Here is a 23,417-nt window from a genome sequence, read left to right on the forward strand (position 1 = left end):
GTGGGGTCTCCCCTCCGCCGCTGGCAGCCTTGCAAGCAAACAGCAGGGACCAGTTGTCAGACTCCTGCCTCGAGCCTCTGCTTCAGGGAGCTCAGGTGCTCCTCCTCATGGGCCCCTGCAGCCTGCGAGGTGAGAACTTCCTCCCTGGGAGCCACAGGGGCCTCTTCCCCCTTCACATTCTGCTGCTTGATACATCTGTGGGAAACCATTTACTGACTTAATTTACATTTCCCTATGAATTCAACCTTTTGTTCTCTTAAGTTATTGGGTTTTATTTGTTTGTTTTTACTTCTGTGAATTGCCTATTCACATCCTCCGTTCAGTTTCATCTACTGGGTTTTTTGTTTTGTTGTTTTTTTCCTGATTTGTGACGTTTCTGGCTTTTCAATACCTACCAGCCTTTAATCTGGTAGGTGTGTTACAGGATAGATTTGAGGACAATTAATGAAACCCGTATTCACGGTTTAACAATATTATCTGCTATGGCTCTATAGTCTGTTGAGTTAAAAATGTGTCAATTATCTCAAAGAATTGTATGGAAATTCATGATAAACTTTTCTGAGAATTCCCACCCCAAACCTCGCCCCCAGCCCCACATCTGTTTTAACTTTTTTTAAGAGAAATTCATGCTGAGGGGAGAGAATGTTGTGAGAGTACAGTGATGGTCTTCTTAACCAATGAAGACAGGTATTTTTCTGTCATCTGAACCACTTCAATCATAAAGTGATTGATTCCCTGATGCTTAGGTTTCAGGAGGGTCTTGAGAATCCTTGTGGGTCGATTCTGTTTCCATAAAATACATAGTTTTTGTATTCTTTGTATTGTTATTGATTATCGCCGGTCTTGGTGTACCTAGGTTTAAGGAAATGGTTGTAATCTGTTTTTTTATCACGCCAAAGGATTCATTGTTTCCTATTATGTCAATGGAAAAGATGGAAGGGCAAGCAGGCTGCTGAGGAAGGAGAAAGAATGAGTCATGCTCCTCTGAAGTATGGTTATACAGAATGATCATGATTTCAAACTGCATTGAACTAACTCATTGAATTGCTCACCATATCTGTAACAGCAAAGTGATAATGTGTCTGGTTTCAAAAGAGAAGATGCATCTAGGTACCCCCACCGTAGGGGAGAGTGAAAATTTAGTAAGTTCCTCTAGGGAGCATATTCTATACTATCCAACCTACAAGTGAAACTTTATATCCATAATCAAAGGGTAAAATGAGAGTGTAAGCCACCAGGTGAATTGTTTTAAAGGACTGTGAGGTAAAGAGAGTAAGCTAATGAAACCAATCTATCATACATTAACTCAGCTTTTTTTTTTTTTTAAGGTTTTATTTACTTGAGAGAGAGAGAGAGAAAGAGAGCATGCTTGTGAGTGGTGGAGAAATAGAAGGGGAAGGAGAGGGAGAAGGAGATAACCTCCAGCAGACTCCAAGCTGAGCACAGGGCCGAATGCAGGGCTTGATCCCACAACTCTGAGACCATGACCTCTGCTCAAACCGAGAGTAAGGAGCTTAATGGACTGAGGTGCCCAATAGCTCAGTTTTATAATAGGAAACAGCTGTTATATTTCTAAATTCACATACATTCCACAGGATACTGACAAGGTGGTTGAAGGCCATCAACTTGCCATGTCCTAGGGTAGGGAGTGATGCTCAGGCTGGGTACACAATAAAAGCCAAGGAGAATTAGTGGTCACCCAAAACAAAATGGATGGGTAAGTCATTTTATACAACTTTAAGTACCTGTAGTTTCTCTAGCAAAGGACGAAACGACAAATTTTGCACCAAAATGAAGTTAAAATATTCGGAGTATTTGCACAGTAACAGTGATACTGTGAATAGCCTACTTAATGTTCTTATATCCATGCCCAATGTTGGAAACACAGGTAAGCTCAGTAATTTTTGGAGAGGGATGACTTTTCATTTAGAATAATAAGTTTCGGTAAATTCCTGTAGAGTTTTATTTTAATTTAATTTAATTTTGCCAGTTTTTCTGTTGGCATGACATATTTCTAACTCTTAAACAGGCAATAAATCCCTTGAGAGCAGAGTTGATCTCAGAAGCTAAGTTGTGAGGAGTCGTTTCTTCACAGGGGAAGGGACCTTGACATCATAACTCCTTGCTGGCATAAACTGGAGGAGTCCCACCTAGGAGGCAGACCAGCTGGAGGCCTCAGATACGACTACTCCTTTTTGATCTTCTTCCCTGTTTTTGCGACCTTCCGACAACAAAACAGACAACATTGTGTGGTGACAAACATAGCAGTTGCCACACAGGCCAGCAGGAACCCAGTCACATCCAAGGAGTGGTACTGGAACCAGGTGAGGTCATGGGAGGCCGGCCGCAGGTGCTTGGCTCCTTTGTGGCGCATGACATACTCGATCCAGAAGACTGCTCGGTCCAGGGGCTTTATAGGCTGATCGTGGTGAATTCTTGATAATTTCGTAGCATTCTCTTTGTACCTAAGGGAGAAACGTAAAGATGCCGGCATTGAAAGGAAGTTAATTTGCCAAATCAAAGAATTCCCATGAAAGGTTTTTGAAAAGTGCCATACAAATGATTCAAAACAAGTGCCGTAGAATTACAGAAGTCGTGTGTTTTTTATTTGGGTCCTCAGAGGAGATTTGGCTTTTAAATTGGAATTTTCTGAGTGACGAACGTTTTGAAAAGTAAAAATGGAAGTTAGGATAATTGATCTTTTCTAACAGAGAAAAGGATACGAGCCATTGTAACAGCTGTAAAAGAGATGGTGGGAATGCACTTCTAGAATGATCCTCATGAAGCAGGAAAGGGAATTGCGTCATGGTGAGTAAAATGCTGCCTCACCGGTCCTCATCCTTCCATTCTTCTATCCTCTACTCTTTATTTTCCATCATGTAGCCAGTCTGGTTTTTGAAAACCGACATCAGATTATGACACTTCCCTACTAAAAATTTCCAACTGGCTTCTCACTACCTACAGTAAAATTCAAATATGGATTTTGGACTCTAGGATCTTGCAAATACAGACACCGGGCAACTTCGTTTCCTGTCACTTTGTCCCAGGTACACTCTGCTGTAGGCACAGAGGCTTGCTAGCAGTTCACTGAAGTTGCCAGACGTATCCCACCTCAGCCAGCACCTTTGCACTTTCTGGCTCCTCGGTCTCTGCTGGACACTTCCCTGCCACACCCCAAGGCTGCTTCTACCTCTGGATGGATGACCCAGCTTTGTGTCCCGTCTCAGAGAGACTTTTCTGGGCCACACTATCCTGGCACCTTGAGACATTTGTTCTGTTTTTGTCTATGTGTATGTGTTTTGCTATTTGCAACCCAGGACTTGAAAACATGTTTTATTTTCCAAAATAACCTTTAGGCGTATTACATAAGAAACATGCACATAGTCTCACGGAATACCCATACATTCAAAATTAGCTGGAATATTATTGTGAAGTGGATGTAATAATGTACCTACTACTAAGATACTGGTATAGGGTGTCACAAGCTACCCAGAAGCACCCCATCTGCCCTGATCCTTTTAGTCATCATAGATTAGTTTTTATTATTTATATATTAGAATATGAAGTGAGCACTCATTTCCTTTGGTCTTTTGTGTAAGAGTTGTTGGGTAATTCTAGCACTGTATGGTATTCCATTGTTTGGCAATAGCACAGGTTATTTCATCATTTAACGATCAATAGCCATTTGTGTTAATAATCTTTTGGCCATTACTACTAATGCTGCCATAAAAGCCTTGTATCTTTTGATTTACATGTTTGTACATGTGTTTGTGTATGTGTAGAAGTGGAATTGCTGAGAAGAGGTGTATGTATGAGTATGATTTCTTTATCGGCTGAGTTATGTAGAGGGATATTGCTGAATTTCCAAAATGTAGAGAGGTTTTAGTTGTCTTTCTTTTTGATGATTCTAAGTGAATCCCAGTAGAGCTGAACAGTGTGCTCTTGATGATTTATATTTTTCAAAATTCCTTTTGGTTTATGGCCCATGTACAGTTAATTCCAGTATCTATTCCATTCTTCAAAAATGGGTATTCTCTGTTGTTTTATGTATATGTCAGATGGGTTGCATTTTTAAATTGTGTCCTTCAAAACACTTAAGTATTTCTCCCTTCCATTATCTTGTTATCTTTTTTCCCTTGTTTTGATCTTATTTCTCTATGTTACTGAGAAAGATGTTTAAAAATTCAATATTAAGGGATCCCTGGGTGGCGCAGCAGTTTGGGGCCTGCCTTTGGCCCAGGGCGCGATCCTGGAGACCCGGGATCGAATCCCACGTCGAACTCCCGGTGAATGGAGCCTGCTTCTCCCTCTGCCTGTGTCTCTGCCTCTCTCTCTCTCTCTCTCTGTGTGACTATCATAAATAAATAAATAAATAATTTTTAAAAATTTCAATATTATGACTGTAAATTTGAATGTTTGTTCTTTGGCCCACTTCTACTGCATTTGGATGTTTCTTGTAGTAGGCGTCACTAATTGGTAATTTGTTCTGTTTTGAAAGATCAATCTATTCATCATTATGAAATACTTCTCTTTATTTTTGTTGGTGATTCTGGACTAGTGTGTCTGATATTAGCATGGGTCCAACATCTTTCTGCGGTTACTGCTAGAATAGATCATTTCCTACCTTCTTCGTACTTACACTCCTTTGCGCATTTCTATTTGAACATGTCTTATAACTGGCATATAGTTTTAAAAAGGTGTTCTGACATTCTCTGTCTTTAAATTATTTAGTCTGTTTAGATTTAATGTCTTGGCATATTTATATTTTCATCTACTGTCTTATTCTGTTTTCTTTTCTATTTGGCCAACCTGCCTTATATTTCTTTACCTTTCTCTCTTGTTTTAAGGTATTTTTATTATGCAATTACTCTACCATTTTCTCCCCATAATACATTTTTTTCAGTATTTCTGATATGTGAATGACAATAAGTACATGAAAAGATGTTTAATAAGTTTGGCTGTAAGAGAAATGGAAATGAAGACCACAAGGAGAGACCCACTAGGATGGCTGTAATAAAAAAGATGATAGCAAGTGTTGAAAATGATGTGGAGAACTTGAATCTCCCTTACTTAGCTGGCGGAAATGTAAAATAGTGCAACTTATTTGGACATCAATTTGGCAGCTCCTCATGGAGATAATCTGTGACCTAGATGTCTACCCAAAATTCTACTCCTAGATGTCTACCCAAAAGAAGTGAAAAATTTTGTTCACACCATAAATGTGTAGCAATATTTATAATACCTAAATGTGGAAATAACCCAAATGTTCACGAACTGATACATGGATAGACTGTTGCATATCCATACCATAGGATATTTATCATGCAGCAATACAAAACGACCACACGAATGAAACTCAAAAACATGCCAAATGAAAGAAGCCACATGCAAAAGCCCATAAGTTGTATGATTCCACTTGTATGAAACACCCAGAACACAGCAATTTGTAGAGACACAAGTAGATTAATGTTTACTTGAGGCAAGAGAAATGGGCAAAGACTCCTAAGTCAGTCGTATGTGATTTCTTCTGGGCTAATGAAAATGTCCCAAACTTAGATTATGGTGATGGTTTCATAATTCCATAATACACTACATATATTTGAATTTTATACTTTTAGTTTTATGGTACACAAATTACATATTATAAAATATATTAACAATAAGAACCAAAATCAATGTTTGAGCAAAAAGAGATTTATAGCTTTGGAAATTTTGGTACTGAATTGAAAGTCACTGTACATGACTTCAAGTTCTTCATTCTTTCATTCTATGGTTTCTATCATAGGAACTTTGAAATGTTCTTACAGTTACTATATAATCGTTTGCATTTGTGTATGTAGAAAATTGTTGTAATAATTGGTTGCCCATTAAGTCAAAGGGATTTAAATGCAACTGTGAAATAAATGTCTGGTTGAAAATAAAAGTAGATTTCAGATCAGTTCTATCACTTGGCTTCTTTCCAAATTAGCCTCTTAAGAATGGGAGGAAACTCACAGCCACCATTGACTGTTTATCGATAATCTATTGATAATCTATCGATAAATTCTGTCTATTGAAAAAAATGTAATACTCACGAAGGGTCATTAATGACTGTCCTCAATGCATTGAGCAAGTCTGCACTAGACATTGTGCTGAAGTCCAGTCTGATAGCTGCTCCCTTAGCTTTCATGTGAACAATGTTATCAGCTTGATCGGCAAACAAGGGAATGCCCACCATGGGGATCCCGTGGTAGATCGCCTCATAGATGCCGTTGGTTCCACCATGGGTTATAAAGGCTTTGGCTTTCGGATGACCTAGGATTGGATGAATCTCAGCACATTATTAACTGTAAGTCTCAGAAATGAAATGAGAATTGGGCAACATAAGACAAATGTTATTATATAAACATGAAACAGCATTAAAATGTCTTTGGGCTCTCAGCGCAAGAAGCACATAAATGTGCTGGAGAGGTAAATGAAGATTGGTGTGGTACTTGTCACTTGAAAAATGAATACAAGATTGCTGGGCAGACAGATTGAACGATAACATTCTGGTTATCACCAAAAAAAGGGGAAAGGGTGCAAAAAAAAAGAAAGGGAGGTGGCATGTTAGAACATATTCTCTTAAAGACACAGTAGTCATTGAGTTTCACATGTAGGGTGTCAAGGCAGCAGGAAGTGTGATGGTGGTGGCTCAAATAGGGGAAGGAAAGATAGCACTTTATCGTGAAATGTGTTGTGACTTCATGGAAAAGATTATGGTATTTTTCTAGAGAAAATGTAGAGTCCCTGGTAATAAAAGAGAGGCTATTGTTTTTCATTGGCACTGAATACCCATGCAGAAGGAGAAAGGATAGGAACAAGGTGGGAAGGTTCAGAGACAGAGCGATGTTCTAGGTAGGTAGTAACAAATTATGTGGGAGAAGTAATTACAGCTGAAATACAGATACTTTGATTCTGGCCATAAGGAATGGGACTGTGTATAACAACATGCCAACTGTTGTTGGTTTTCTTTTTCCCTCTAGGTCTGCAAAATAAATATAAGAAAGTTAAGTTTTAGTTTTGAGTTTTTGAGTAGTAAATGCTCAGTCAGATTGCTTTTTGGTGAACTGTTACCATTTTGTTAGGATTACTTTCAATTCAGTATTTTCCAGATTCTTACCAAGAAGGTCATTCTGGGGAAGCCACTTATACAGCCGAGTATTTGGCCCTAAGGTGTCTGGTTTCTTGCCATCAAATCTCCATAGAACCTGTTAAAGAAAATACCTTATTTCATGACTTGAACTTTGAAGTTATAGCTTGTGAACATTTTAAAAATTAAGAGATAATCTAGTTAGACTCCTTTCATTGACTGATAAATAACAAGGACAAAAGATATTAAAAATGAGACTACTATAACCCTAGTATAGTAAGAATACCCCCATTTTGTTACTTATTTTTATATTCAAGCAAGTATGAATGTAATCATAATATTTCACACATGAGGATTAGACAGATGAGATTATCAAGGACAAATTCAAGCATTTAAGAAATTTTTAGGCAGTTATTATAATTCTAGTGCAAACGAGTAGGAAATTACTAAGATCCACACCTTTGTCTGTTATCATTGCTTTCATCTTCCAATGTAATACCAACCTATTTACAACTTTTTAAGTGACACAGAAGGACGTTCCCTTATATCCACTTGTTCATAGCGACTTGTTCCTTAAGCTATTTTATTTGAGTTTTCCATGTTTTGACACACAAAAAAGCTAAATGTGCAATCTGCTGCTTGTGAGAAACAAGTAATTCTGCTTATTAGTAATTCATTAATATCAATAATTTCTCCTAAGTACGTTTAACTTTCACTTTACTAATGATTAGGCACTACTTCCAAGAAAAAGGTAATTTTTTTAGATGAATGCAGATTATTATTAGTATTTCTTGGTTTGGCAGTTCTTTACATGTGGGAAGAAAAGCCTGTTGGCATTTCAGAAATAACAGTGTACGTGTCAAAAAAACTCCAAAAGTGTAGTGGTGCTAAGTTTTATTGAACTGGTTGTTGACATGTCAATGATGCACTACAAAGCATTGACAGCATTGATTGATATGAAATCTATGCCCAAGCAATTTCCATTGCCATATTAAAATAGATTCTGATTTTAGAATTTCCCAGCAATCCTCATAACTGGAATATAGTTTGCATTGGTTAGCATATATTTGCTATATGAATGTTAAAATAACTTGCGATAGTAAGCAAAAATTAGCATAAGGAGAAACTATTACAGTGACCGGAAAGTAGCTCACAAATACCCAAATACTCCAGGTGCATTCTATATATTGGAAAATAATTTACTATTGTAGTTTATGCAGAAAGAGGCATGTGAAACTTTCCCATGCTAGGTTGTTTCTGGTTGACTCCTTAATATGTATTTTTTTTCCTTCCTTCATCGGGAGCAGTTATTATTCCAATAAGTTAGAGTCCTTTGGAACCAGATATTACTAAGCACTGGGTCACCTTGAGGAGTGGACCCATCTTCCCCTTTTCATTGATTTTACTCTTTCACTCGTAATAGGGCCCATTCCATCAGTCATGTCAATTTTTCCCTTTTTCCAAGTCATCTTGGCTGGAGGAAAGCCTAGACATAGTTTGGTGAGCCCTGGGCATTGTTTTTCTACACAGCACACTGAGGAGGCTTATCTCAAAATTTAGGGGAAGGAAGAGAAACCTGGATTATCTGGTAAGTGTAAACTGCAGGGTGCTTTTCAGACTTTTATCAGATCCTCTTTAACATAACTGTTGAAATTTAACTCCTTTCTGAGAACAGCTATGAGGTAGTCAGTGCCCTTGGAAGTCTTGAAAGGAATGCAGATCTTGTAAGGAAATGGAAAGAATGACAGACAGAATTTGGTGATTGCTATTCCTGCCCACAATACGTTAGAATACCAAGCTTTTCTCTGCACGTCCTATAAATATATTTTTCCAATCATCAATGTTAATGCCAAAGTTATTGTCAAAACAACTTCTGTAGTACTTAGCATCTGCCATTTATATTTTCCTCATGTTTGAGATAAACTGGAGCTATCATAATGATGTTCATGTCATGAAGGAAAGGGTAATCCGGCCCTTTACAGAGTTTAACAGCCTCATTAGGTAGTTGTATACAATTAAGGTACTTTATCTAACCTTTTGTGGAATCTGGGCAAGGGCTGATGCAATCACATTGGCTCTTTCCTCTGGCATGTTATTGACCATTGACCCTAGAGAAAACACCACAATACCGTTTTCTCCAGAGCTCTGGACAAACTCTTCCATTTCCTGTGAAGAAAAAATTTGCTCCATCACAAAAGAGAAACAGCATAGCAAACACTATTGAAAGAATTTCTATGAGGTTGCGTGGGAGGCTCAGTCGTTTCGGCATCCGACTCTTGATTTGGGCTCAGGTTATGATTTCGGGGTTGTGAGATTGAGCCCTGTGTCTAGCTCTGTGCTCAGTGGGGACTTTCCTGGGTGTTCTCTCTCTCCTTCTGCTCCCCTCCCACCCCATGTGCAGTCTCTCTCTCTCTCTCTCTCTCATATAAATAAATAAATAAATAAATAAATAAATAAATAAATAAATAAATAAATAAATCTTTTAAAAAAATTTTTATGGAGTCAGTTTGCCAACATATACCATAACACCCAGTGCTTTTCCCGCCAATGGCCCCCTCAGTGCCCATACCCAGTCACCCCAACACCCCACCCACATCCCTTTCTGCTACCCCTTGTTCTTTCCTAGAGTTAGGTGTCTTTCATGTTTTGTCACCCTCACTGATATTTCCACTCATTTTCTCTCCTTTCCCTTTATTCCCTTTCACTAATTTTTATATTCCTCAAATGAATGAGACCATATAATGTTTGTCCTTCTCTGATTGACGTATTTCACTCAGCATAATACCCTCCAGTTGCATCCACGTTGAAGCAAATGGTGGGTATTTGTCGTTTCTAATGGCTGAGTAATATTCCATTGTATACATAGACCATATCTTCTTTATCTATTCATCTTTCGGTGGACACCGAGGCTCTTTCCACAGTTTGGCTATTGTGGACATTGCTGCTAGAAACATCGGGGTGCAGGTGTCCTGCCGTTTCACTGCATGTGTATCTTTGGGGTAAATCCCTAGCAGTGCAATTGCTGCGTCATAGGGTAGATTTATTTTTAACTCTGAGGAACCTCCACATAGATTTCCAGAGTGGCTGCACCAGTTCACATTCCCACCAACAGTGTAAGAAGGTTCCCTTTTCTCCGCATCCTCTCCAACATTTGCTGTTTCCTGCTTGTTAATTTTCCCCATTCTCACTGGTGTGAATTGGGATCTCATTGTGGTTTTGATTTGTATTTCCCTGATGGCAAGTGATGCGGAATATTTTTCTCATGTGCATGTTGGCCATGTCTCTGTCTTTCTCTGTGAAATTTCTGTTTATGTCTCTTGCCCATTTCATAATTGGATTGTTTGTTTCTTTACTGTTGAGTTTAATAAGTTCTTTATAGATCTTGGAAACTAGCCCTTTATCTGATACGTCATTTGCAAATATCTTCTCCCATTCTGTAGGTTGTCTTTGAGTTTTGTTGACTGTGTCTGTTACTGTGCAGAAGCTTTTTATCTTGATGAAGTCCCAATAGTTCATATTTTTGCTTTTGCTTCTCTTGGCTTCATGGATGTATCTTGCAAGAAGTTGCTGTGACCAAGTTCAAAAGGGTTGTTGCCTGTGTTCTCCTCTAGGATTTTGATGGAATATTGTCTCACATTTAAATCTTTCATCCATTTTGAGTTTATCTTTGTGTATGGTGCAAGAGAGTTGTCTACTTTCATTCTTCCGCATGTGGATGTCCAATTTTCCCAGCACCATTTATTGAAGAGACTGTCTTTTCTCCAGGGGATAGTCTTTCTTGCTTTGTCGAATATTAATTGAAAATAGAGTTGAGGGTCCACTTCTGGGTTCTCTATTCTGTTCCATTGATCTATGTGTCTGTTTTTGTGCCAGTACCACACTGTCTTTATGACCACAACTTTGTAGTACAACCTGAAATCTGGCATTGTGATGCGCCCAGATATGGTTTTCTTTTTTAATATTCCCATGGCTATTCGGGGTCTTTTCTGATTCCACACAAATCTTAAAATAATTTGTTCTTACTCTCTGAAGAAAGTCCATGGTTTTTGATAGGGATTGCATTAAACGTGTAAATTGCCCTGGGTAGCATTGACATTTTCACAATATTAATTCTGCCAATCCATGAGCATGGAATATTTTTCCATCTCTTTGTGTCTTCCTCAATGTCTTTCAGAAGTGTTCTATAGTTTTTAGGTATCAATCCTTTACCTCTTTGGTTAGGTTTGTTCCTAAATATCTTATGTTTTTAGGTGCAATTGTAAATGAGATTGACTCCTTAATTTCTCTTTCTCCAGTCTCCTTGTTAGTGTATAGAAATGGCACTGGTTTCTGGGCATTGATTTTGTATCCTGCCACACTGCCGAATTGCTGCATGGGTTCTAGCAATCTTGGGGTGGAGTCATTTGGGTTTTCTGCATACAGTATCATGTCATCTGTGAAGAGGGAGAGTTTGACTTCTTCTTTGCCAATGTGAATGCCTTTTATTTCTTTTTGTTGTCTGATTGCTGAAGGCTAGAACTTCTAGTACTATGTGGAATAGCAGTGGTGAGAGGGGACATCCCTGTCTTGTTCCTGATCTTAGGGGAAAGGCTCCCAGTGCTTCCCCAATGAGAATGATATTTGCTGTGGGCTTTTCGTAGATGGCTTTTAAGATGTTGAGGAATGTTCCCTCTATCCTTACACTCTGAAGAGTTTTAATCAGGAATGGATGCTGTATTTTGTCAAATGCTTTCTCTGCATCTTTTGAGAGGATCATATGGTTCTTGTTTTTTCCCTGGTTGAAATGATCTATCACATTGATTGCTTTATGAGTGTTGATCCAGCCTTGCATCCCAGGGATAAATCCCACTTGGTCATGATGAATAATATTCCTAATGTACTGTTGGATCCTATTAGCTTGTTGAGAGTTTTTGCATCCATGTTCATCAGGAATATTGGTCTATAATTCTCCTTTTTGGTGGGGTCTTTGTCTGGTTTTGGAATTAAGGTGATGACGGCCTCATAGAATGAGTTTGGAAGTACTCCATCTCTTTCTATCTTCCCGAACAGCTTTAGTAGAATAGGTATGGTTTCTTCAAACGTTTGATAGAATTCCCCTGGGAAGCCATCTGGCCTTGGACTTTTATGTCTTGGGAGGCTTTTGATGACTGCTTCAATTTCCTCCCTGGTTATTGGCCTGTTTAGGTTTTCTATTTCTTCCTGTTCCAGTTTTGGTAGTTTGTGGTTTTCCAGAAATGCGTCTGTTTCTTCTAGATTGCCTAATTTATTGGCATAGAGCTGTTCATAATAAGTTTTTAAAATCATTTGTATTTCCTTGGTATTGGTGGTGTCTCTCCTTTCTCATTCATGATTTTATTAATTTGAGTCTTCTCTCTCTTCTTTTTAATAAGGCTGGCTAATGGTTTATCTATCTCATTAATTCTTTCAAAGAACCAACTCCTGATTTTGTTAGTTCTGGTCTCGATTTCGTTGAGTTCTGCTCGAATCTTTATTAACTCTCTTCTTCTGCTGGGTGTAGGATCTATCTGCTGTTTTTTCTCTAGCTCCTTTATGTGTAAGGTTAGCTTTTGTATTTGAGTTCTTTCCAGTTTTTGGATGGATGCTTGTATTGTGAAGTATTTCCCCCTCAGGACTGCTTTTGCTGCATCCCAAAGATTTTGAACGGTTGTATCTTCATTCTCATTAGTTTCCATGAATCTTTTTAATTTCTCTCTAATTTCCTGGTTGACCTTTTCATCTTTTAGCAGGATGGTCCTTAACCTCCACGTGTTTGAAATCCTTCCAAACTTCTTGTGATTCAGTTCAAGTTTCAAAGCATTGTGGTCTGAAAATATGCAGGGGACAATCCCAATCTTTTGGTATCAGTTAAGACCTGATTTGTGACCCAGTATGTGGTCTATTCTGGAGAAAGTTCCATGTGCACCTGAGAAGAATGTGTATTCAGTTGCGTTTTGATGTAAGGTTCTGTAAATATCTGTGAAATCCATCTGGTCCAGTGTATCATTTAAAGCTCTTGTTTCTTTGGGGATGTTTGCTTAGAAGATCTCTCATTTGTAGAAAGCGCTGTGTTCACGTCTCCAGGTATAAGTGTATTATTATCTAAGTATGTCTTAACTTTGGTAATAACCAAAGTTATTGATTGATATCAACCAAATTGATTGATATACTTGGCAGCTCCCACATTCACGGCATAAATATTCATGATTGTTAGGTCCTCTCCTTGGATAGATCCTTTAAGTATGATATAGTGTCCCTCTTCATCTCTTACTACAGTCTTTGGGATAAACTTTAATTTATCTGATATGAGGATGGCTACCCCTCCTTTCTTTTGAGAACCATTTGAATAGTAAATGATTCTCCAACCTTTTATTTTCAGACTGTAGGTGTCCTTATGTCTAAAATAAGTCTCTTTTAGACAGCAAATAGATGGGTCTTGCTTTTTTATTCAGTCTGAAACCCTGTGCCTTTTGATGGGATCATTAAGCCCATTCATGTTCAGAGTTACTATTGAAAGATATGAACCTAGTGTCATCATGATACCTATTCAGTCCCTGTTTTTGTGGATTGTTTCCTGGGGCTTCCTTTTTCTTTTACAGAGTCCCCCTTAATATTTCTTGCAGAGCTGGTTTGGTGGTCCCATATTCTTTCAGTTTCTGCCTATCTTGGAAGCTCTTTATCTCTCCTTCTATTCTGAATGAGAGCCTTGCTGGATAAAGTATTCTTGGCTGTATGTTCTTCTCATTTAGGACCCTGAATATATCCTGCCAGCCCTTTCTGGCCTGCCAGGTCTCTGTGGAGAGGTCTGCTGTTAATCTAATATTTTTCCCCATAATCATTAGGGATCTCTTGTCTCTTGCTTCTTTAAGGATCTTGTCTTTATGTTTGGAATGGCAAGTTTCATTATTAAATGTTGGGGTGTTGAGAGGTTTTTATTGATTTTAGGGGGGATCTCTCAATCTCCTGGATCTGACTGCCTGTTTCCCTTCCCAAGTTAGGGAAGTTTTCAGCTATGATTTGTTGAAATACACTTTCCGGCCCTCTGGCCCTTTAGGTGCCCTCTAGAATCCCAATTAAATGAAGATTTTTCCTTCTGAGGCTGTCATTTATTTCCCTTAGCCTATCCTCATGTTATTTTAATTGTTTTTCTCTTTTTCCCTCAGCTTCCTTCCTTGCCATCAAGTTGTCCTCTGTGTCACTCATTCTTTCTTCTACCTCATTAACCGTCATCATTAGGACCTCCAGTTTGGATTGCATCTCATTTAATTGATTTTTAATGTCAGCCTGATTAGATCTAAATTCTGCAGTCATGAAGTCTCTTGAATCCTTTTGATTTTTTCCAGAGCCACTAGTAGCTTTATAATTGTGCTTCTGAATTGGGTGTCTGACATAGAATTATAATCCAAATTCTGAAACTCTGTGGTATTGTTTCTGTTTCTTTCATTTGTGGTGAGTTCTTCCTTCTAGTCATTTTGCTCAGTGCAGAGTGGCTAAAAACAAGTTGTACTGGATAAAGGAGAAAAAGAGAAAAATAAGGGGGGGGCGACAAGCAAGAAACAAAAAGAAGGAGTGGTATCCTCTGATTCTATATACTGTAAGTTGCAGATTCCCCTGGAACTTTCCAGTGCTGCTTGGTCGAGAACATGGTCTTCCCCTGTCCTTCCAGCTGGTCTTCTTGGGGACGGGCCTGCTGTGCTGATTCTCAGGTGTGTGCACCTGCAGGAGCTGCCCCACCCCCTGCCAGGTGCACGGCTCAGTGGGAGCTGTTTATCCTGTGAGGCCCCTGCTCCCTGTCATCCCTGCTCTGTCCCAGGTACAAGTTGACACCAGGAGGAACAACAACAGTGGCAGCGTCCAGCTCTCCAGCTCTGGAGTAACTATCGCAGTAACTACCGCAGCTCCTAGTACTCAGGGGCCTGGATGCTCGGGGGGGTAGGGGACGCCGATCTGTACAGCTCGGGGCCACCCGGGGGCAGGAACGTCCTGGCTGCCCTGTGCCCTCCCGGCCTCTGCCTGTCCCTGGGGGGAGCGCAGGATCCTGGGCTGTGCCCCCTGGACGTCCTGGGATCCAGGGCCTGCAGCACAGGAATCAAGCTTCTGCAGCCTGTGCAGCCCCCTCTCCATGGAGCCACCACCTGAGCCGCTTCTGGGGCCCCACAGAGCGCACTCCAGCACTTTAGGGAGCTCGACTGCGGGGTGTTGCGAGCTCTCCCCGGGGCGCAGGTGCTGTTAGTGCCCCTGGGAGCCTGCCCGAGCTCCCTGCCAGCACAGTTCTGTCGGGGAAGGTTGGTGAAGTTCCTGCTTCTCTGGGCCCAGGCTCTCCTGTCCTGGGGGCTCTCGCCGGGGCCTCAGCCCGGCTCCTCGCGGAGCACCTCCCCCTTGGATGCTTTCAATTTCTTTATTTTTTTTTTCTGTCTTCCTACCTGATAGAAGCACAGACTCTTCTCAATGTAGCATTCCAGCTGTTCTCTCTTTAAATCTCAGGCCGAATTTGTAGGTTTTCAGGATGATTTGAAAGTTACCTAGGTAAGTCGGTGGGGACAGGTAACCTGGGGACCCTACTCTTCCACCATCTTGCCCTGCCTCCAATAAATAAATCTTTAAAAATTTTTGTACAAACAGCTAAAGATAGATAAAAGATATTATCAAGAATTATTAGAGTAATGCCTGTATTTATCCTTATTGTGATAAGCTACACATAAAAATTATTTTAAGTATATCTGACTATGCAGTCCAATAGTTTGTATATTTTATACTGTAGGTCAACTAATCACCAGAACTTTTTCATCTTGTTAAACTTGATCTCAATACCCATTATATAACAATTACCCATTCCCTCCTTGAACATCTGTATTATTTTTTATATTTATTTTTTTTAAGATTTTATTTTTTTATTCATGGCAGACACAGAGAGAGAGACAGGCAGAGACATAGGCAGGGTGAGAAGCAGGCTCCATGCAGGGAGCCCAATGGGACTCAATCCCGGGACTCCAGGATCACTGGGCCAAAGGTAGGCGCTAAACCGCTGAGCCACCAAGCAATCCCCCCTCCTTGACCATCATTAGCAAACATCATTATACTTTGTATTTCTGTGAATTTGAGTGATCTGGATACCTTATATCAGGGGAATCATACAGTACTTGTCTTTTTATGATTGCCCACTTCACTTTGCATAATATCCCGAAGATTTGCCACGTCAGAGTATGTGTTAGAATTTTCTTCTACTTTAGGCCGAATATTCCGTTGTGTGTAAATACATTTTGTTTATGGATTTATCTGTTGGTGGACCCTTGTGTTAGACTGAATATAACTTTTGCTAGTTTTACGTCAGGATTTAGACCTTGAGAGAGTTACATATACACCTAAATATTTTGCAATCAAAATCGATATTAGGTTAACCATTGGATAAGATCTTAGTTTCAGAGTAATTAGACCCTTTGCAGAGTTTAACAGACTCATTAGCTAGTTATATACGATTAAGGTTATTTATCTAGCCTTTTGTGGAATCCGGGCAAGGGCTAATGTAATCACAGTGGCTCATTCCTCTAGTAGACATCCAGCATGATGAAGAGACCATCAAGGAATTCAGTAAGGGATGCTTGTTTATCAATTATGTCTTGAAGGATCAATATCAACTTAAAATTTATTACATCATTGCTTTTTTCATAAAGATTATTACCTTATATGCTGAGTTTACTATTGCAATTTTATACTATAGATTTTTTTCAGATATAAGTGGTAAAATTATTTGGTCTTTATTAAATATACAGAATTTATGGTCCTCATTATATACACAGTGTAGCTTTATCTGTGCTCAGGTTTACTGAGATTTTGTCTGGCCTTAGTGTGTGGCGGAAAACATATGTTCTCATAGATTAATTAAACCTGTTAATGCTCTAAGTCATCAAACTTTCGGATCTCAAATGAGAATTGTGTAAAAGTTGGAATGACAGCAAGGAAACATTAGATTTGCCTGCAGATATTGTTGGGGCACATGACTATTGTTGAGAATGAGATTTTTAAGCTACAATACTGATGAAATGGCCCAGAGGAAACAAAACATAAGAAACAGTTACCTTAGGCAGGGGTTTGGCAGGTTTGCAGTGGAGGCCTCCAACAAAGTCAAAATGTGGTAGGAATGGGCGAGGAAATTCCAAATCCCAGTAGGATCGAATGAGCCATATATCAGCTTTCCTCATTAACTCGTATAGTGTAGTGGGTCTTCCTGAAGGGGAAAAAACAAACAGATCACATCAATAAGAGAAAGGATAAAATGCATATGATCATTTCTACATATGCAGAAAAGGCGTTTGACAAAGTATAACAGCCATTGATGATAAAAACCCTCAGCAATGTTGGTTTCGAGGGAACATACCTCAAAAATAAAGGCTTAAATGGAAAACCCACAGTGAACATCATACTCAATAGGCAACACCTGAGAGCTTCTCCGGTAAGGTCAGGCACAAGACAAGGATGTCCACCCTTACCACTTTTATTCAACATAGTACTAGAAGTCTTGGCTACAGCAATGATACAATGAAAAGAAATAAAACCATCCAAATTGGTCAGGAAGAAATAAAACTGTCACTATTTGCAGATGACATGATACTGTATATAGAAAACCCTGAAGACTTAAGCAGAAAAGTCCTAGAACTGATAAACTAATTCAGTAAAGTCACAGGATACAAATCAGTGTACAGAAATCTGTTATATTTCTATGTATTAATAATGCAGTGGAAGAGAGACATTAAGAAAACAATCCTGTTTGCCATTGCACCAAAAATAATAAAGTATCTAGGAATAAACTTAACCAAAGAGGTGAAAGACCTGTACTCTGAAAAAATATAAATAAATACTGATATATATATATATATATATATATATATAAAATATATAAAATATATAAAATACTGATGAAAGAAGTTGAGGATTAAAAGCATTCCATGTACAAAACTTGGAAGAATAGTATTGAACTGTCTATATTGCCCAAGGCAATCTTTAGATTTAATGCGATCCCTATCAAAATACCAACAGCATTTTTCACAGAACTGGAACAAACAATCCTAAGACTTGTTGGAACTACAAAAGTTCCCAAATAACCAAAGCAACCTTGAAAAAGAAAAAAAAAAAAAAAACCTGGAGGTATCACAATTCAAGACTTCAAGTTATACTAAAGCTATAGTGATCAAAACAGTATGGTCGTGGCACAAAAATAGACACATAGATCAATGGAAGAGCATAGAAAATGCAGAAATAAACCCACAATTATATGGGCAATTAATCTTTGACAAAGCAGGAAAGAATATCCAATGGGAAAATGACAGTTTCTTGTTGTCAGGAAAATTGGACAGCAACATGCAAAAGAATGAAACTGGACCACTATTTTTCTTTTTTTTTAATATTCTGCATTTTATTTTATTTTTTTATTCATGAGAGAGAGACAGAGAGAGAGGCAGAGACACAGGAAGAGGGAGAAGCAGTCTCCACCCAGGGAGTCTGAGTTGGGAGGGTCTCCAGAGTCATGCCCTGGGGTGAAGGCAGCGCTAAACCGCTAAGCCACCTGGGCTGCCTTGACCACTTTCTTATAGTATACACAAAAATAAATTCAAGGTGGAATGAAAGACCTAAGCGTGAGACAGGAAACCATCAAAATCCTGGGAAGAAAACACGCAGTGACCTCTTTGACCTCGGCAAGAGCAGTTTCTTACTAGACATGTTGGTGGTAGAAAAGGAAACAAAAACAAAAATGAACTATTGGGACTTCATCAAGATAAAAGTCTTCTGTACAGCCAAGGAAATAACCAACAAAACTAAAAGGCAACCTACAGAATGGGAGAAGGTATTTGCAAATGCCATTTTCAGTAAAGAGATGGTCTCCAACATTTATAAAGAACTTATCAAACTCAACACCCACACCCAGGAAACAAATAACGCAGTTAAGAAATGGGCAGAAGACATGAATAGGCATTTAAAAAATATATTTTATTAATCTATTCATAAGAGACACTGACAGAGAGAGAGAGGGAGAGAGAGAGAGAGAGAAGCAGAGGGAGAAGCAGGCTCCATGAAGGGAACCTGATGTGGGACTCGATCCCTGATCTCCTGGATCAGGGCCTGGGCTGAAGGTGGTGCTAAAGCACTGAGCCAGCCAGGCTGCCCTGAATAGTTATTTTTCCAAGGAAGACATCCAGGTGGCTAACAGACACTTGCAAAGATGTTCATCATCATTCATCATCAGGGGAATGCAAATCAAAACCGCAATGAGGTATCACCTCACCTCTTGCAAAATGGCTCAAATTAAAGCCACAGGAAACCAGTGTGGAGGTTTCTCAAAAAGGTAAAAGTAGAACTAGCTTATGATCTAGGATTTGCACTACAAGGTATTTACCCAAAGATTATAAAAATACTCATTCAAAAGGGCATATGCTCCTGGTCGTTTACAGCAGCATTGTCTACAATAGCCAAATTGTGGAAACAGCCCAAGTGTCCATCAGCTGAAGAATGGCTAAAGAAGAAATGATATATTTATACAATGAATATTACTAAGCCATAAAAAAGAATGAAATCTTGGGGTGCCTGGATGACTCAGTTGGTTAAGCATCCAACTCTTGGTCTTGGCTCTGGTTATGATCTTGTGGTCTTGGGATCCTGCCCTGAGTGGAGCTCTGCAATCAGTATGGAGTCTGCTTCATTTTCTCTCTCCCTCTCAAATAAATTAAAAAAAAAAAATCTTAGAAAAAAAAGGATGAAGTCTTGAGGTTTGCAGTGACGCAGATGGAGCTAGAGAATACTATGATGTTAATCAAAATAAGTCAGAGAAAATCGAGTACCATATGATTTCACTCGTATGTGGAATTTAATGAACCAACCAAACAAGCAAAATACAAAAAGACAGAGAGAAACCAAGAAATAGACTCTAAATGAAGGGAACAGACTGATGGTTATCAGAGGGGAGGTGAGTGTGGGGGATGGGTAACACTGGTGATGGGGATTAAGAAGTGAACTCATTGTGATGAGCACTGAGTGATGTATGGAAGTGTTGAATCACTATATTGTACACCTGAAAGTAATATAACACTCTGTTAACTATCCTGGAATTAAAAAGTAAAACTTGGTAGAAAAATAAGAGTCAACAAAAAAGTAAAAAAATCTCCTAACAAGTAACAGGTAGAAGAAATGAGAGTAATGGAATGTTAATATACTATGGAATCTTCTGAAAATAGTTTTGACTAGTTATAAAAAAGGCTTAATAGTATTTGTAGTTTGCTAACAGACACATATATGATACAAACATGTATTGATGCAAATATATATATTTGCATATATCTGTTGATCATATGTATATATGAAAGACAAAGTATAAGAGACTCAATTCTCACATCACAGTAGTACATTCACAACCAAATAATTTGTTAACCTAAGCCACTATGGAAATAAACCATACATTTATTTATTCTTGAATTCTGCAAAAGTAACAGTTGCAAATGTAAACCATTGAGCCCCCCCCCCATCAATTAACCAATGGAAAGAAACACCTTAGTGTAATTTCTACAATTTAGCAAACTATTCCCTTGATCCGAGATTTTCCAAGAAAACTGTGAGTTTTGGGGGGTATGGCTTGTATTTACTATCGTAATTAGTTAATATTAGGAGCTTAATAATATCTATGTATTAACAATATTTGCAAGTAACAGCTGGAATATTTTCCACAAGTATGGAAATACATATGTGCACTCTTAATCGTGGCACATTTTGTCTTTAGGGCAGTAACAGTTTTTTTTTTTTTTTTTTTTAATGTGAACTTGTTAACGTGTGTGTGTTTAGACCTCTAAAACAGGATTTATAAGCCCTGGTGAAAGAATATGTAATCATTAGAAACTTCATACTATAGATTCCTGAGTCTAACGTAGCCATTGTACCTCAGAGCCTTCTAATTGGCTATGGATGAAGGAATTATGAAGGAGTTATTCACAGTCATAAAACATTATTAAACCTAAGCCACTGTCAAATTAAACATGCATTTGTTTATTCTGAAATGCTACAAAAGTGACAGATGCAAATGTAAACAATTATTTGAGCTCCCCTGTCAATTAACTAATGAAAACACTTTTCCCTAGAGTTCACAGTGTAATTTCTACAATTTAGCAAGTTATTCCCTTGATCCTCAATTTTTCAAGAAAACTCTGACGTTTTCTTGGAAATTATGGAAAAAATCTTTCAGGTAATATGTAATCACTTTAATTCTCTTTTTTAAAAAAAAGATTTTATTTATTTATTTATTCATGACAGAGATGGAGAGAGCAAGGCAGAGTCAGAGGCTTAGGGTGAAGCAGGCTCCATGCAGGGAGCCTGATGTGGGACTCTGTCCCGGGACCCCAGGATCACACCCTGAGCCAAAGGCAGACGCTTAACCGCTGAGCCACCAGGCATCCCAACACTTTAATTCTTAACTAAGGAAACTGAAGAAACAACTGGACATAATATCCTCAATACTATAGACAGTCGTACTAGAAATATATGACTCCTCAGTTGACATGCCTGCTTTCATCAAGATAGTGCAATTTCTAATGCCATTTTTTTGAAGATGGAAAAAGTAGAGTAAAATGGATATATAGAAAATAAGTATAGTAGAGAAGAATTTAAAGCAGCGAAACTACTCTGATATAATAGTGGCAGATGCGTATCATTATAAATTTTTAAAACTCATAAAATGTACCAAGCTGAGAGTAAACTCTTATGTAAACTATGAACTTTGGATGATAATAATGTGTCAGTGTAGGTTCATGAGTTGCCACAAATGTACCACTTTGATGGGGGATGTTGATAATGGAGAAACTTATGCCTGTGTGGGGGTGAGCGTTATTCAGGAAATCGTGATTCAAAATGCTGTGACTTAAAATTCTTCTAAAAAGTAACGCAAGCATAAGTAATATTTTCACCCTGTATTTGATAAACAACAAAGGAAGGATAAAATACTTTACCGAGAAAAAAATTAAAAAGCAAACCACAGAAACCCCTTTTTAAAGATATTACAAACAAACACATGGAATGGGTATGTCATTGGTTCAAGAATTCCTCAGTGCTCTAATGTCAGTTATTGACTCCCTAGAGTGTGATGTACCCATAATGGACAGTGGGATTCTAACTGGCCCTGTCATATATAAGTCTTTGCATGTGTTTGGGAGATCATTTTATATTTTCCTGTCATCATTTCACTTCTAGAAGACAAATTTCCTCCCTCTTAGTACTTATACAAACTCTCTCCCTAGCACTAGGAGAGTTAAGACTTCATGTTACTAATGAAAACCATGACTTACCTAGGACTTCGCTGTAAAACTGATTCCAACTCTTCTCATTTATTGTTTGGAACCAAAAGTCAAAATAAAGCACATATAGCATATTTTTTACTCTCTCCATGAATGTCATTTGATCAGTTAATTCTGACAGAATAACAGGTACGTAGGATGGAGGGAGCGGAAGTCCTCCACCGTGTTTCTCAAATGCGTAGCCTGGAGAGAAACGGAGACTGTACACTAAAGGTATTTTAAGGAGCTCAGCCAGCAGCTCACCGCAGGGTCCGATAGTATCTGCAAGGATGAGATCAAATTTTGATTCTTGTAGTTTTGTCATGAGTTTCTTGTTCAAAACTACATCTTTACAGAGCTTCTGAAAACACTCATAATATTCCCAAAGAATTTCTTGCATTACTGAAAAATACGCCCAAAATGAATCTTTTGGCATATCATATATCCAAATGTTGAGCAGTTTTATGAACAAAGCCTCAAAATCACCTCTAGATAAATGTGCAGAATAGATCTCAAATTTAATAGCAGATAATTTGTTCGGATCAACAAGAATGGAAGCTGAAGATGTCAGAACAGTCACTTCATGACCCCTCTGGACAAGTTCATCCAGGATTGTCTTTACATTGATCCAATGGCTGTATTCTGTGGGCCACACCAGCACCTTTCCGCAACTCCCAGAGCTAAAGTAACAGCTCAGCTGGAGCAGCAGCAGAACTGAAATCCATTTCATAGACATCCTGGTGGAATGTGCTGCTTCTTCTGAAATTCCTGCCTTCTTCTACCATTGCTTGCACTTATATCCGAGGAGCAATCAATCAGGAAGTTAAAATATAACTCCTACCTTCCAAAGTAAATACATTATAGGAACTGTCCGAGCGTTTGGACGGCAAGTGGAAAAAGTCAAAGTAGATGACTTCATTTGTATGCAAATGTGTGTAATGTCTGTTTGACGATTATAAGTCCTATCATGTAGCTAAGAGTCAATGTGCAAGTCATCTGTCTTA

The 23,417-nt window shown here is 38.6% G+C and overlaps 1 protein-coding gene across 1 annotated transcript; it reads right to left on the reverse strand.

Annotated features, from left to right (window-relative positions):
• Nucleotides 1-1,955: 1,955 nt before the first annotated feature.
• Nucleotides 1,956-23,192, reverse strand: LOC129506279 (UDP-glucuronosyltransferase 2B31-like). The gene is made up of 6 exons (XM_055319875.1): nt 22,426-23,192; nt 17,185-17,333; nt 9,146-9,277; nt 7,142-7,229; nt 6,075-6,294; nt 1,956-2,465 (listed from the first exon to the last, which is right to left on the reverse strand). The coding sequence occupies exons 1-6, from the start codon at nt 23,147-23,149 to the stop codon at nt 2,186-2,188; spliced, it is 1,593 nt and encodes a 530-aa protein (XP_055175850.1). The 5' UTR covers nt 23,150-23,192; the 3' UTR covers nt 1,956-2,185.
• Nucleotides 23,193-23,417: the final 225 nt, after the last annotated feature.

The sequence above is a fragment of the Nyctereutes procyonoides genome, unplaced genomic scaffold (assembly GCF_905146905.1).
Source record: "Nyctereutes procyonoides isolate TBG_1078 unplaced genomic scaffold, NYPRO_anot_genome, whole genome shotgun sequence".
Taxonomy (NCBI): domain Eukaryota; kingdom Metazoa; phylum Chordata; class Mammalia; order Carnivora; family Canidae; genus Nyctereutes; species Nyctereutes procyonoides.